The 16,194-nt window shown below is 54.1% G+C and overlaps 1 protein-coding gene across 2 annotated transcripts in view; it reads left to right on the top strand.

Moving 5' to 3' along the window:
• ABCC6 (ATP binding cassette subfamily C member 6) overlaps positions 1–16,194 on the top strand; it is a 51,400-nt gene that overhangs the window by 23,992 nt on the left and 11,214 nt on the right. For both annotated transcript variants that reach the window (XM_049638316.1, XM_049638315.1), the window contains exons 12-23: positions 514–717; positions 1,969–2,115; positions 3,015–3,102; positions 3,489–3,564; positions 5,332–5,458; positions 5,648–5,824; positions 7,922–8,089; positions 8,519–8,693; positions 10,048–10,123; positions 11,559–11,688; positions 13,686–13,893; positions 14,833–15,143. In XM_049638316.1, coding sequence (XP_049494273.1) covers positions 514–717; positions 1,969–2,115; positions 3,015–3,102; positions 3,489–3,564; positions 5,332–5,458; positions 5,648–5,824; positions 7,922–8,089; positions 8,519–8,693; positions 10,048–10,123; positions 11,559–11,688; positions 13,686–13,893; positions 14,833–15,143 — 1,887 coding nt within the window. The remainder of the gene's footprint in view (positions 1–513; positions 718–1,968; positions 2,116–3,014; positions 3,103–3,488; positions 3,565–5,331; positions 5,459–5,647; positions 5,825–7,921; positions 8,090–8,518; positions 8,694–10,047; positions 10,124–11,558; positions 11,689–13,685; positions 13,894–14,832; positions 15,144–16,194) is intronic.

Genomic DNA, 16,194 nt, shown 5'->3' with positions numbered 1-16,194 from the left:
GACCCCCAAGTCCCAACGTGGTGCAGCCCACCTCCCTCCTGTAGCACCCCCCCCCCCATCCTCTCTGACCACGCTGCCTGCCTCTGGGTCGTGCTGTCCCCTCCGCCTTCCTTCGTCAACCTCACCTGCCCATTTGCACACCCAACACCTGCTCATCGTAGCTCCCGGTCACTCCCACCTCCAGGAAGTCTTCCCTGTGGCACCACACCCAGGCTGGTTCAGGGCTCCGCCTCTCCCACCTCCTCCCTGGTCTGTGGGAGCTTCCCATCATCTCTGGCCCACAATGAGAGCAGAAGCTGGGGGACATGAGGGAGAAGGCACCTGTGGGGGTCCAGGTACAAGATGACAGTGACTTGGGCCAGGACTGTGGGGACAGCGATACTGAGAGGCAGACAGCCTGGGGCCTGCTGTGGAATCAAGGGCATTTGCTGAAGGTGGGGTGTGATGGTTTGGGGGAAGGAGAATTCTAGATGTTTCCCTGACCTCTTCCCCTCTTCTTCCCTCTGGTACCAGGAGGAGCACATGAGGCAGAAAGATTCTCGGGCACGGCTCACCAGCTGCGTCATCAGGAACATGAAGATGGTCAAGTCCCACGGCTGGGAGGGAGCCTTTCTAGAAAGAGTCCTGCACATCCGGGGCCAGGAGCTGGGTGCCTTGAGGACCTCCAGCCTCCTCTTCTCTGTGTCTCTGGTGTCCTTCCAAGTGTCCACATTTCTGGTGAGGTCACTCTGATCTCTCTGCAGAGCATGGATGGAGGGAGGGAATCCTGGGGAGGGGATGAGGCAGGCAGAACTCCCCCCTCCGCGCCCCCCCAGATCCTGGAGCCTTTCTTTGCAGACCACGCTGTCCGTTCAAACATACCTTTCTTGGATCCTTCCCAGGCAGGGATCCTTGGTTTGTGCTGAGTTAGCTGATTCTGAAGCTGGTAGTGGCTAACAAGGTCTGTCATTCTCCTGTAGAAGGTTCCAGTATCTGAACTGTTGCTACTTCTGGCATGGGGAGGAGGCAACAGGGGCAGGTTCTGCTCAGGTAGCACCCCCGGTCCACACTGATGCCGGCTGTCAGATGGCTGCAGGGGCCCCCCTTCCCCACATCCACACACACTGGGCACCGTCCTGTCCTCCAATTTATTTCACAAACTGCTGCAGGATTAGCCTTCCTAAAGCACGGCCAGCCGTGACTTCAGTCCATGCGGGGTTGCAAACAAACCTACGGTAGCTCACTGCTGCATAAATAAATAATCCAAACTCTTCATAAAATATTCAAGGCTGGTGGCAGGTGGGCCTTAATCACTTATTTCCAGAAGGATTAGATCCCCCCCCCCCCCCCCCCGCCCCCGACCAGGGACAATCTGGAGTTACCAACACTGTCATCGCTGAGAAACACAAGTAGCATTGCTTACAGCCATGAGAGCTCCCCGGGTAGGGTCACTGAGTCACCATCACACCGAGCGACCATCACAGTGGGCATCATGTAGAGTGGTCAGCACACTAAGGGACCATCATATCGTCACCACGTGGCACCTGGAACTTAACTACCCCCTCGTCACATCTAGAGCCACAAATGCCACCAACCCCCAAGGTTCTCGAGCGCTGCTGTTACGTGCAACTTCAGGGTCATCTCCAAGAATTTCTAGACTCACAAGTCCCACTCATGCCTAGAACCCCCCCAAACCCTACCCAGACCAAATGCTGCAGTGTCCCCAGATGCCTGGAACCAAGAGTTTCTGGTCCTAGAACAGGGATTGCACACACACCTCCTTTCACTAATACGGTTGTATTTTTTCAGAGAAACACAGCTTTGTGAACCAGGAGTGAGAACTGGGGCGGGTAGCAGAATTTAGGGTGAGAACCAGACGGGCGGGAACATTCCCACGTGGCAAGGCTTGGCCAAACAGGCCCCTGGCAACGCCTGCTCAGGTTCCCGGGTTGTGCCCTCAGCTCATTGTCACTGCCCGTGTGTCCCCAGGTCGCACTGGCGGTGTTTGCTGTTCATTCGCTGGTGGCTGAGGAGAATGCCATGGACGCTGAGAAAGCTTTTGTGACTCTCGTGGTTCTCAATATCCTCAACAAAGCTCAGGGTTTCCTGCCCTTCTCCATTGACTCCGTGGTCCGGGTGAGGCGGTGGGGCGGGGAGGCCATCTGGGCAGAGACCCGCAGGGGTGTAGCAGGCAGTGCCCTGTCTCTGTGCATCCCCACACTGCCCACAGGACTGACAGGGGAGGGAGGGAGAGGCCGGGAGGGGCAGAGGATACAAGGAATGGGCAGCAATCACTGTTCTCTTATTATGTAAAGTGTTTTTATTTCCATTCTCTTCCCTGTCTCTGCTCACACTGTGCCACCTTGGTGTGGTAGAAATGAGAGCAAGTTGCCTCGCTGAGACATCCCTATTTAAATTTTTTTTTTGATGTTTTAACTTATTCTTGAGACAGAGAAAAAGTGCATACTGGGGACGGGCAGAGGGAGAAAGGAAGACAGAGAATCCCAAGCAGGCTCTGCACTGTTCGCAGAGAGCCTGATGCGAGGCTTGAACTCACGAGCCACCAGATCACAACCTGAGCTGAAGCTGAACGCTTAAGTGACTGAGCCACCCAGGCGCCCTGAGGTGTCCCTATTCAAATGCTGCCTCCTTAGTTCCCAGAGATGGTTTTAGGGCTGAGAGCAGAGAGGGTTCCCCTAGGTGGACAGAGTCTGGAACCATTTCCAATAATGGTCTGATGACCCCCTTGGAAAAGCCACCATCTCCTTCTGGGGTCTGATCTGCAGAATGGCAGCCCAAGTGTCCCTACTATGCTAATTAGGGGTGAGGAGACGGGAGGTCACCACCGTCATCGTCATCCCCACCTCTGTGTGCACAGTTTCCCGTGACCTGGAAAGCCTTGCGCTAAAGCTTTGCAAATGCATCAGGCTTGGGAGACCGGAAGGTTTTCCACATCCCGAGGCACCAGGCACCTGAAGCCCGAGTTCGCTTTTTGCTCTTTGGGCACCAGTGACCTGAGGCTTTGGTTTCCCCAGGCCCGGGTGTCCTTGGACCGTCTGGCCGCCTTCCTCTGCCTGGAAGAAGTTGACCCTGGGGCTGTGGACTCAAGTCCCTCCAGACGCTGTGAGTGCGGAGTTCAGCAGGAGGGGGATGGGAGGGATAAGAGGAGTGGTTCCCGCAGTCCATCGACCAAAAGCCAGGGTCCCAGCTGGGGCCGCTGGTGACAGGATGGCACGCGCAGATGAGGTCACCAGCTGTGTAACGTGGAAACGGGCACGGTGACACTTTCTGCCCGTCATTCAGTAGCTACCCGTGCCCAGTGATGGTGCGTCAGTCTGGGTTACAGCAGCCAACCCTCTAACAGCCCAGGTCCTCGCCCTCGTGCGGGAAGTCCGGGGAGACAAACACGGTGATGTGTTCATCGAGCTGGGAAATAAAGTCGGAGAGATTACGGGCACCCTTGTGTGATGAGGTTCTCCAAGCACGGGTTGTCTGGGTTTGCCCTCCAGCTGCTGGGGACACGTGCATCAGTGTGCACAACGGCACCTTCGCCTGGTCCCGAGAAGGCACCCTCTGCCTGCGCAGGTACAGCATGGCTTCTCCGCAAACTGCCTTCCCGGGGTCGGGAGGACGATGTGAGAGCCGCTGCGGTGTCTTGTGTGAGAGACGGTGCAGGCTTCCCGCGGGGCGGGGTGGGGGGAGAGGGGCTGGAGGGCAGGCTCACCCACGCTGCTGTTGTCAGGGAGGTTGGGACCAGCCCTGGCAGAGAGTTTGGGGGAAGCAAGACTCCTGGGGGTGGCAGAACGGTGAATCAGCCTCACCGGTCGGGGAGGGAACATCTCCCTGCTCCCCGCTCCCCACGCTGGCCAAGATGACACCAAGGGAGGCCTAGCGGACAGGCTCCCCAAGACCCCGTCAGCCATATCTGCTTCTCTCTCTCCTCTGTTAGCTCCCAGGTCATTGCCACCTGCAGCCCCCACTTTCGGTGGGGTCTTTGTGGCAGAAAACCCCAGCCAGCCCCAAAACTCTATAAGAAGGGAAAGAAAATATCCTGGGCGGTATTCACGTCGATTGCCACTCACTCCCCTCGTAGTATTTATTAAACGCTTGCTATGTGCCAGCCCCTGCTGTAGGCTCTGGGGACAGAGTGAAGGAAACGCGCAAGGGCCCTGCTTTCTTGGGGCCGACGTGATGGGGGCACACAAATGAGAAAGGGTAAGGGTGTGATGTCGAGGGAGGGGCATGTGTAGTGAGGTCATAATAAAGAGAAGGAATGAGCCCTGTGGGTGTCTGGAAGAAGAGCTTTCCAGTGGTAGGGACAGCGAGTACAAAGGTCCTGAGACAGGAGTGTGCCTAGACCAAGGTTTCTCCACGTCAGCACTATTGACATTGAGGACCGCAGAATTCTTTGTTGTAGGGGCTGTGCTATGCATTGGAGGATGGTTAGCAGGACCCCCAGTATCTGCCCACTAGCTTCTAGCAGCAACCACCCACCAGGTGTGACAAATGACACTTGGGGAGGGGCACAGTCCCTCCTACTTGAGAACCACTGTCCTACTGTCTTTGAGAAGAAGCAGGAGGTCAGCGTGGCTGAGGCCGAGTGGCTAAGGGTCAGAGCAGTGGGAGGTCGGACGTACTTCGTGAATTGTCGGGACGCTTTACCTTTTATCCTGAGTGAATTGGGAACCGCACCATGATCCCACTTTTAATGGGTTTTAACGGGTCCTTCTGGCCACGGGGTGGAAGATGGGCTACAGCACATAAGCAGGGGTGGAGGGCAAGGACAGAAGCAGGGAGAGTGGTGAAGAGCCTACTGTAATACCCTGGACAAGAGGCAAGGCTGGTTAGACTCTCCTGCCACAATAAACTGAGTGTGTGTGTGTGTGTGTGTGTGTGTGTGTGCATATGTGCAAGCAGCTGTGTGCACGCACGTGTGCACATGCAGGCATGAGCGTGTGTGCACTAGAACGTGTGCGTGAATGTGTGTGCACTTGTGCATACACGTGAGTGTGCATGCACACGTCTGTGGCTGCACATGTGTGTGGCACGTGTGGTATGCCTAAGGGTGTGCGTTTGTATGACTGCAGGAGTGTGCATGAGTGTGCGGTGTAATGCACGTGTGTGCTTGTGTGACGGCACGTGTGTGTGTGCATGTGCACCTGTGTGGGGCAAGGTGGCCGCTTAAATAGCCGGACAAGGACTGTGAGAGAGAAGGACAGCTCCACGCTTACCCACAGTGACCTCTGCATGAGTCGCCAACAGGAAAGGCTGGCTCTGTCCGGGGTTCACCAATTCCACGCGGACTCAGGCTGGGCCCTGCCCAGGGACATATCTCCCCTCCTGTGTTGCCAGGATAAACCTCACTGTGCCCCAGGGTCATCTGCTGGCGGTTGTTGGTACAGTGGGAGCAGGGAAGTCCTCTCTGCTCTCTGCCCTCCTTGGGGAGCTGTCAAAGGTGGAGGGATCGGTGACCATCAAGGTGAGGCTGCCCCCTGCCTGTCACAATGTCCCTCTCCCCACCTCCCTCCCGGTCCCCCCCACTCCTTTCCCCTCCTCCCCTCTCCTGCTCACTCCTCTCTGCTCCTCCCCGCTCCTCCTACTTCCCCCAAATCGCTCCTACTTTCCATCCCTATCTGCCTTTTGATGGCCGAAGTGAGTTGTATTTTAGGGTTCCGTGGCTTACGTGCCCCAGGAGGCCTGGGTCCAGAACACATCCGTGGTCGAGAATGTGTGCTTCAGGCAGGAGCTGGACCCGATGTGGCTGGAGAGGGTCCTGGAGGCCTGTGCCCTGTGGCCAGACGTGTGCAGCTTCCCTGCAGGGGTCCACACCAAAATTGGGGAGCAGGTGAGGGTCTCGGGGGGCATCGGAGCTCTGGGCTATTTGTCTGCCTGGCATGTGGGCCGTGTGGTGGGAGGGACAAAGAGGACACAAGGAAGCAGCAAAGTGGGACAGACAAAGGAAGTTTAGTTCAGGGCCAAACATGTAATAAATGCTCAATAAATAGTTGTTAATGAGTGAATGATTGAAAATAGAGACCAAGGCAGAGACCTGTGGCAGGGTTTGGAGGCGAGGGCTCTCAGCGACTAGGAGTGAGGAGACCTGGGCTCCTGTCCTGCCCTGCCCTGCTTTTCTGGGTGACATTGGTCAAATAGCTTTTCCTTTCTGGGCTTCACCAAAGGGTCTGGGGCAGAGATGTCCAATAGACAGGATATATGCATCTGGAGCTACAGATTGGGCAGGGGTCAGCAAACGATGACCCACAGGTCAAGTCCAGTCCATCATGTGTTTTTGTAAATGAGGTCTTAGGGGAATACAGTGACGCCCATTCATTTAATGGCGGTCCATGGCTGCTTTTGCATGACAGGAGCAGAGACCAGGGTTAACATAGTTACTGTCTGGCCCCTTACAGAAAAAGTTTGCTAGCCTCCAGATTAGGCAGTTGAGAGTGAAAAACTAGGAGCTGCCATTAAGGAAATGAGTGGGTTTCCAGAGAGAAGAGGAAAGGGCCCAGGACAGGGTCTGGAGGAATCCCTGTGTGGCCTGAGCCATAAAGAGCGGCTGACAAGGAGTGTCCAGGGAGGAGGATGGGTGTCCTGGAGGCCAAGGGAGGGTGTGTTCCAGAAAGAAGGAGTACTTGCTGCCCTCCCTCTGTGACCAGCTGTCACATCCTTAACCAGACATGTGCGCTCCCAAAACTTGCCCACCCCCATCCCCGGTGATGGGAGCTGCATCCCTCCAGAGCTCGGATCCCAAACCTTGGTAGCATTCTTGGTTCTCCTCTCTTTCATACACCCATACATCTAATCCATCAGCAAACCCTGTTGAGTCCACCTTCAAAGAGGACCCAGAGTGTCCTGGCATCATCCACCATCAATTCCCCCCTACGTGGCTGCCCTGCTTTCTTCTGTCATCACGCCTGATAGCTTAAGCCCAGTGCGGCAGCCAAAGGGATTCTGTTCATGCCTAAGTCAGACCTCATCCTTTCTCTGCTTGGGAATCTTCCAAGGTCTTCCCATCTCTCTCAGAGTCAAAGCCAAAGTCCTGATAGTCCGCAACAAGTCTTCTCAAGGTTTGGCCCCACTCATCTCTCCAGCCCCATCCTATCATGCTCCCCCTTTCCTGTTTCACTCCAGCCACATTGATCTCTGTATGTTCATTACACACCCAAAGCATGCTCCCACCCTGAGGTGCTCTTCTCTCTGCCAGGGATCCACGTGGTTCATCCCTCGCTCCCATCGGGTCTCAACCCAAACGTCCCCTTAGTGGAGAGGCTTTACCTGACTGCCACCCCCAGCAAAGCAACCCTGTTCATGCTGGTACAACATACACGCTAATTCTGCTTAATTCTTCATAGCACATAACATCTTGTGACAGGTGATAGATTTGACTTGTTTGTTTATTAATTACATGTCTCCCACCCTACCCTCATTAGAATGCAAGATCCATGAGAGTAGGGACTGGGTTTTGTTCATTATGGTATCCCCAGAGCCTAGGACACTGGGTGTAGCCATGTGGAACATATGAGTGGAGTGGAGTGGAGTGGAAGAAAGGAAGAGAAAAAGAAAAGGAGAGAGAGAGGAAGGAAGGAAGGAAAGAAAGAAAGAGAAAAAGAAAGAAAGAAAGAAAGAAAGAAAGAGAGAAAGAAAGAAAGAAAGAAAGAAAAAGAAAATAAGGTTGGGCAACCAGAGAAATGACTGGTGTCCTGAGGAAGGCGGTATCATGCCGGGGAGAAGCGAGAAGAGAAGCCAGACTCAAGGAGAAGTGAGCCGGAGGAGAGAAGGTCGCTTCCCCCAGACAGCTTGGCTGGAAGGGGAGAGGCGAGGCTGGGTGGAGGCTGGTGGGGACGCTGGTTCGAGAGCAAGTGTTCGAACCTGGGAGCTGGCCCTCACTCTGATGAGCATGACGTCCACCCAGGCCCCTGTTCCTCTCCTGTGGCCACAGGGCATGAATCTCTCCGGGGGCCAGAAGCAGCGACTGAGCCTGGCCCGGGCCGTGTACAGGAAGGCCGCTGTGTATCTGCTGGATGACCCCTTGGCGGCCCTGGATGCCCACGTCGGCCAGCAGGTCTTCAACCAGGTCATTGGGCCCGACGGGCTGCTCCAGGGAACAGTACGTTTGGGAAAACGTGTCAAAGTTCACAGGGCAAAGGCAGGGGAAGTCCTAACCCAACCCTCTCCTCAAGTCCAGTTTTCCTCTTTATAGTGGTCAGCTTTTGTCTGACAATGCTGCCTAACAAACACCCCCCGATCCCTGTGGCTTGCGACAGCAGTTATTTCTTGCTCATGGGTCCGCGGTTAAACCACTCCAGCCATACTCAGGTCACCGGCCAGGTTCAGGGAAGCCCTGTGTCTTCTTGTTTCAAGACACAGGTTGAAGGAGCCCCTCTATTTCTCCACCGGAACATAGAGAGAGAGGGCGGGAGGGCAAGAAGGGGAGCTCCTCCCACACACGGCCCCAGGAAGCTGCCTGCCCCTGAGCCCCCAGCTCTGGATGACTGGTCAAACACACCAGTGTAACCTCTACCCCTTCTTTTCCCAGACACGGATTCTCGTGACCCACGCACTCCACGTCCTGCCCCAGGCTGATTGGATCGTGGTGCTGGAAGACGGAGCCATTGCAGAGATGGGTTCCTACCAGGAGCTTCTACGCAGGAAGGGGGCCCTGGTGGGCCTTCTGGATGCAGCCAGAAGGCCAGGAGATAGAGGAGATGGAGGTACGGGCTGGGCTTTGCTGGTTCTCTGTTGCCGGGATCCTGCCCCCGCTTGAGGAGAAGGCTCCAAGGATCCCACGGGCATGCCTGGAAGGCTCTGGCCACACCCTTCCTGGGAGCCCAGGCCTGGAAGCAGACAGCTCTCTGGAGAGGCCACCCAACCCCCCAGTTAGAGCGAGCGACACCTTCTGTGAGCCAAGGAGAGTGCTAAGTGCCTCCACCTACATTATTTCATTGGATCTGCCTTATGAGGCATGTGCCATTTTGGTTGCTGTTTTACTAATGAACAAACTGGGGCAAAGGCAAGTACTTTTTCTGAGGTCACGACATTAGAACTTGGGTGTGTTCAAATCTGGAGTGTTCAAGTCCTAACTGCTGCAGAGGCTGAGCAAATGGTCATTTGGTGGCTAGAGGCCAGAAGGCCCACGACACGCCAGCTAGGGCTTCTAATAACCAGAAAATACCGTGCCTTCTGAAAAAACGATAACGCGTTGGAAATGACGTCACCGATCCAAGCTCACCCATAGTGGGTGATAAGGACCCCCGTGGCACCTCACATACATTAGCTCATTTAATCATCGCGGTGCCTCTGTGAGGTCAGTGCTGTAATTATGTCCATTTAACAGGTGAGAAAACTGAGGCCCAGAAGTGAAGGAACTAGCCCAAGTTTACATGGCTTATAGGTGGCAGTGCTGGGATTTGAACCCAAGCAACTTGACTCCAGAGCATGTGCTTTTTCATCAGTAGGCTGTAGGCTGCTCCCCCCCCCCCCGCTCTCCCCCAACCCCCACCACCATGGAAAAGCAAGGACCCACAGCCAGGTGCCCCAGAAAAGGCTGTGCCTTTTCTGAAAACATCTGTTGCACAGAACAGGGGCTCACCCTGGTAAAAGTCCTAAGCGTCAACTCGCAGTATCATCATCCTGGAGCTCGAAGATGGGGCCTGCCCAACCTGGAGGATGGTCAGAGGCAGGGTCCTTCCTGAGGAAGGTGACCCCCGAGGTTGGGTGTGAGTTGCCTAGAAAAGAACATTCCAGGTACAAGAAACTGCTCATGCAAGGCTGTCGGGGGACACCGGAGAGGTTTGCCATGTGCAGTGTTTGCTACTGTTTTCCAGCCCCAAGTTCATAGCAGGTGCGCAATTATATTTGCTAAGTGAATGAGCGCACGAATGAGTGATTCAATGAGTAATGGTCCCAGAAGAACCCAGGGAGGATTGAGAGACGTTGCAGGAGCCAGATCATGGGAAACAGATGCTCAGACAAGTTAAGGCCATACAGCCGGTGGGTGTCAATGCCCACGTTTGGACCCCGATTACTGGCCCCCCATCACACGACAAGACTCCTTTGACCTTGCAGAAACAGAACTCAGGACTGATGCCAAGGACCCCAGAGACCCTGCCGGAAGTCGGAGGCCCGAGGGTGGACCCGAGAGGTGAGTCTGCCGCGGTGCTGAGCGTGGGGAGGGCGCAGGCTGAGGCTGTAAAGGCATTGCTGGGTCAGCACCCGCAGCATGGGCAGGTCAGGGCGGCCAGAACCATTCTGGACCTCACAGCCACTGAGTGCCCGCTCAGGGGGCAAGACCAGCCGAAAGCTGTTTGATCTTCAATGGGCCAAAGTGGTTAAGTCCTCATGTGGCCAGTTCATAGCAGGACCAGTTTGCCCTCAAATATGATGAATGCCCTAAAGTTTGTTAGGTTGTCTCATTGCCAGAGAGGGGCAGGGCTGGTGCCAGAGAAAGATCCTCGCCATAGTTGTTAATGATGTGCCCAGCCCTGTCGTTCGTCATGCTTTTTCAGGCTTGCTACACAAAGGGCTTGAGTCTACACGCGTGGGATCACTTGTTACAGGCCAGAACACACGCGTGGGCGTTCACCAGGAGGCCTGCTGTCCCCTCGTCCCCAGCCCCTTCTAGACAGGCCATAGCTGGACTCATTGTGGGGCTGTCTGCAGCCCTGGAACCTTGCCACCTGGTACTCACCCTTTTTATGGAAAGTGACTTTGTCAACAGCAGACCACTGGGCAGTGGACACAGGGCGAGCTTAGGTGACAATTGTTGGGGGACTCCTAGGGTACTGTGAGGGTCCTTGGTCCCTGGTGAATGTAGAGGCTGAGCACAGCTCCTCTCCATGCCAGGTAGCCACCCCGAGCACTCCTGGGTCTTACACTGGGCAATCCCACTTGTCCTCACCGTGCACAATAATCCCAAGATCAGATAGATGATATAGGCAGGTAGGCAGGTAGGCAGAGAGAGAGAGATAGATAGATGACAGACTGATGAATGATGGATGAGTAGATGATTGATTGGTAGCTAGACAGACCGACATAGACTAACCCCATTTTACAGCTGAGGAAACTGAGGCACAGACAGGCTAAGTCAGCTGCTCACGGTTTCAGTCACCAGATGGCAATTCACATTTAACTTTAAGGCAGCCCCCTCATCCACAGATGAAAGGAAGATACAAGAAGTCCTCAACATTTGAATTGCACAAAACTGACCCTCTTCCAAGGTGAACTAACAGATCTGAGGGTAAACAGCAGGGGCAAAATGACCGTAGCAATGCTTAGGCCAAAAGGAAAACTCTGAAAAACAGGTCCCAAAGTTGAGTAAATAAGTTCATTCAATGAAACAGCATCGGGAGAACAGGCTTGCTCGCCTCTGGGGAAGGAGATGGCATTTAGCTGGGCACCGTGGAGGGAGGACGGAGCGCGATGCCCCGTGGTGCTCCATACGCTGGTTGTATGAGTGAGCGAAGGAATGAATGAGTGAAGAGTGTATGTCAGAGGTCACCGGCTCCCAGTGGCCATGAGGGTTGGGTGCGCACACACCCCCTGGACAGAGACGCTGACTTGTCTTCATTTCCTCTCAGTGACAGGTCCATGAAGTTGCTGGTCTCTGAGAAGGACAGAGCCGCTTCAGAGGCCCAGCCAGGGGCTTCCCTGGATGATCCAGAGTGCGCAGGATGGTCAACAGGAGAGGATGGCATCCAGTATGGCAGGGTAACCACCAGCTGCTCCCTCTCCTCTACGTCCGCTGCTACAGCTACGCACTCCCCGGGGCTCAAGACCTCCCATCAGATACAGTGCTGGGCAGAGAGGCGGGGGGGAGACTCACTTTACTGGACACCTACTGTGTGCCATGCCACGTTGGACTCTGGACACTCACGTTTCTTAATGCTCACAACCACCCCAAAATTAGATGGTGACAGCTCCATTTTAGAAACGAAGAAACTGAGGTCTTAAAGAGTTTGTCTGCGTTCTCAGAGCTAGCAAGGGACTTAAATCAAGGTTGCTCAGAGCAAGCAACCTGGGACTTAAATCTAGGTCAGTCAGAATCTAAAGTTTGTACTATTTCATTTCTTCTATGATGCTTTGTCCACCCCTCCTTTCACCTACCTACTTTTTCATTCCTCTGTCTGCCTACTTTTCCATTTATTCACCACCCACCCCATCCATCCTACTCATCCATCCAGCCACCTACCCATCTACTCACTCATCTATCCATCTCACCTACCCTCTCACCCATTCACTCATCCAGCCATTCATCCATCCACCCACCCATCCATCTACCCATCTTCCATCCATCCATCCACCCACTTATCCACTCACCCACCCATCTACCCATCTTCCACCTATTCATCCTTCCACCCACTTATCCATCCATCCACCCACCCATCCATCTACCCATCTTCCATCCATCCATTCATCCATCCACTTATCCACCCACCCATCCATCTACCCACCTTCCATCTATTCATCCATCCACCTGCTTATCCACCCATCCATCCATCTACCCATCTTCCATCCATCCATCCATCCATCCACCCACGCATCCACCCACCCACTTTTCCACCCATCCATCTACCCACCTTCCATCTATCCACCCATCCATCTACCCACCTTCCATCTGTCCACTCATCCACCCACTTATCCATCTATCCATCCATCCACCCACTTAACCATCCAGAATCCATCCATCCACTCATCTATTCATCTGCTCTTCTATAGACTCACTCATTTATTTATCCATCCACCCATCTACCCTTTCATTCACTCAACTACCCATCATCCCACCCAACCATCCACCTACTCATCCACCCAAAAAACATTTACAGAACCCCCACTACATGCAGGCAATGTCTCTACTTTGGTGGATGTTGCACACTAGTGGGGGGAGACAGTCAGCAAATAATTAGGCTAATGAGCAAGGTAATATCAGATAATGATAAAAAAAATAAAGAAGGGAAATGAGATGGAGACCAACCAACTGAGGGTCACGAGCCTGCTTGGATTAAGATGCCCTAATGGGTGATGCTCGAGCTGACCCCTAAAGTAAGGAACCAGCAGCTGACAGAGGAGGAGGGAGAGCATTCCAGGCAGAGGGAACAGCAGGTGCAAAGGCTCTGAGGTGGGAAGGAGTTTGGGGCACCAGAGAAAAGAAAGAAATCCCATGAGACCAGCAGATAGTGAGTAGGAGGTAAGGTCAGAGAGACAAACTAGAAGGTGAGAATTTCTTCTGAGAGCAAGAGAAAGCCATGAGCAGGCCAGCAACAGCAAGATAGGGTCAGGATGATGTTTCCAGAAGTTCACTCTGGCTGCAGCCAGGTGAAGAACTTCAGATTTGTGGCAGCTGGACCTTAGCAGGTGTCTTAACCTCTTTGTGCCTTTCTTTCCTTATCTGTCAGGTGGGAGTTATGATGGGGGTAGACACACACGCCTGTCCTGTAGTATGTGTTCAATAAATCACTCCAAAGCCAGAAAGTGCCACAGCTTTAAAGCTCCCACTGGCCTTTGGAGGGTTCTGCAGAGGAAGGGGGTCTTGAGGCTAGGTGGGGCCTGTAAGAGAGCTGGTGCTCCAGGTGGTAGGAACTGAGAGAGCACAGGTAAGGTCTGCACCGTGGTTCCATCTGCCCTGTTGAGAGCCTCACCTGGTCTTTTCTTCTTTCCTTTCCCTCCGGGGCCTCTCTCTGCCCCCATCCCCCCTACCTGTGCTACAGGTGAGGGCCACCATGCACCTGACCTACCTACGGGCTGTGGGTGCCCCACTGTGCCTCTATGCACTGTTCCTCTTCCTCTGCCAGCAAGTGGCCTCCTTCTGCCGTGGCTACTGGCTGAGCCTGTGGGCCGACGACCCCACTGTGGACGGGCGACAGACCCAGGCGGCTCTGCGTGGCTGGATCTTCGGGCTCCTGGGCTGCCTCCAAGGTACCCCTCGCCCGCCTTCCTCACCCTCCACCCTTCTGGCCCCATCTGAGGTGCTCAGGGCTCCCTGGCCTGCCCATCCCTGTCCTTTCTGGACATCTGTGCAAACATCCTGGGCCCAAGCGCAGACCTGCATCCTTTAGATAAGGCTGGAAGGAGTGGGGGGCAGGACACATCCCTCCTTTCCTGGGATCTTCAGAGTCTGTGCCAGACTCCTCAGCAAGTGCAGAACCTTGGCCCCCAGATTTTGGGGTAGCTGAGGACTTGGGTGGGGACAGACCAACTGCAGTGGTTTGGATGGGCCAGAGACAGTTTGCCCCACCTCAGAAACGGAGTGAAGTCAGCCCCATTCCAGGCACATAGATGGGCATTGAGAGAAAGGGGGTATATTAGTTTCCTAGGGCTGACAGAAATTACCACAAACTTGGTAGCTTAGAACAACAGAAACTTCATCTCTCAGCGTCCTGAAGCCAGCAGCCCAAAAACAAGCTGTCGGCAGGAGTGGTTCCTCCTGGAGGCTTTGAGGGAGCGACAGTCCCATGCCTGTCTCCTAGCTTCTGTTGGGGGTCTCCAATCCTTGGCTTGCATATGCCCCCATTCTGTGCCTCTGCCTTCATATCACCTTCGTCTCTGTCTCTGGATGTCTTCTCTTCTTGTAAGGACGAGAGCTATTGGATTTAGAAGGCATCCTAAATCCAGGGTGTTACCACCTTAAGATCTTTCACTGAAAACGGCCACAAAGACCGTGTTTCCAAATAAGGTCACATTCCGAGATTCCTGATGGACACGAGTTTTCAGGGTGGGGAGGCACACTGTTCAACCCACTGTGGGGTGGTTCCATCAGGGGATACTCAGGATGGCCAAAGCATAAGATGGCCATCATGGGGTAGTTGGGGGAGGAGGGTCTCGGCTCTCACGCTCTGACACCCGCTCTCTCCCCAGCCATTGGGCTGTTTGCCTCCATGGCCATGGTGCTCCTGGCAGGAATCCGGGCATCCAGACTGCTTTTCCAGAGGCTTCTGTGGGATGTGGTACAGTGTCCCATTGGCTTCTTTGAGCGGACACCCATCGGGAACTTGCTGAATCGCTTCTCTAAGGAAACAGACACAGTAGATGTGGATATCCCAGACAAACTCCGGTCCTTGCTGATTTATGCCTTTGGACTGCTGGAGGTCAGCCTGGTGGTGATGGTGGCCACCCCTCTGGCTATTGTCGCCTTCCTGCCGTTGCTGGTCCTCTATGCTGGGTTTCAGGTATGGAGAGATTGGGGAGGCCCCTGGGGCCAGCTCGGGTCACCTCAGCCAGTCTCTTGTCTCTGGACAGGATTCAGCATAAGAGGCTCTGCACAGTGGAAGAATCCCTAGAAGAATTCCCAGAGGCAGAGACACCACAGTTTACTTCTAACATCTATATTCAACACTGTCTCCCGAATGTCCGTGTCTAAGTTCTTAATATCTTACATTTTGTCCTGCTGCTGCTGAAATCAGCTTCCCGTTCTCCAATTATCTAGAAACCAACGAGGCATTGCAAGGTCTCCAAGTGTTGTATTAGGCTTGACTCTTTCAGTTGCCAGAGCTGGAGACCAACTGAAATTAGCTTAAACAAAACGACAGAAATTAACGTCTTACGTCCCTAAAGCGCAATGAGCTGGTTATCACCAGGATGCGGTCACTCTCTCCATATCTTTGCTCAGGGGTTCTCAAAGTGCCATCTCAGACCAGCAGCGTCAGGACCACCTGGGAGCTAGTGAGAAATGCACGTTCTCAGGCCCCACCCAAGAACTGACTCTCAAGTCACGGTAGAAATGGAGCCCAGAAATGTGTGTTTCAGCAAACCCTCCAGATAATTCTGATGCATACTAATGTTTAAAAACCACTGGCTTTAGCTCTGTGTGGCCTGATTTTGGACACACTGTCTTTCTAGGGTCTGATGGGTCTGATGGCCCCTGACAACCCTATACTCACAGCATCCCACCTGAGCAAGTCCAACCCAAAGTAACTTTTACTCCAGGTCCACATTCATAGGTCAGTCCCAGGGAAGATTTGACTGGCCTGTTTGGGGGCTCGTGTTCATCCCTGAGCAAATCACAGTGACCAGAGGGTTAGCACACTCTAACTGGCTAGGCTGCGTGAGGCTATGTCCTCCGTGATCGGGTCCCACGTTTGAACTCTACCCTCCACCTCCACCCCAGGTAATCAGAAATAGAAGAGAAAAAAACACGGTAGTCAGACAAAAACCACAGCCACCACTGTCTTCTCGATGTCTTCTTGACCTGGGGAGGGTCAGCTTAAGGGTCGGGCAGAG

Source organism: Panthera uncia, chromosome E3, assembly GCF_023721935.1.
Source record: "Panthera uncia isolate 11264 chromosome E3, Puncia_PCG_1.0, whole genome shotgun sequence".
In the NCBI taxonomy this organism is placed as follows: Eukaryota; Metazoa; Chordata; class Mammalia; order Carnivora; family Felidae; genus Panthera; species Panthera uncia.
The sequence above is the reverse complement of the archived record's forward strand: the minus strand, read 5'-3'. Positions and strand labels throughout refer to the sequence as shown.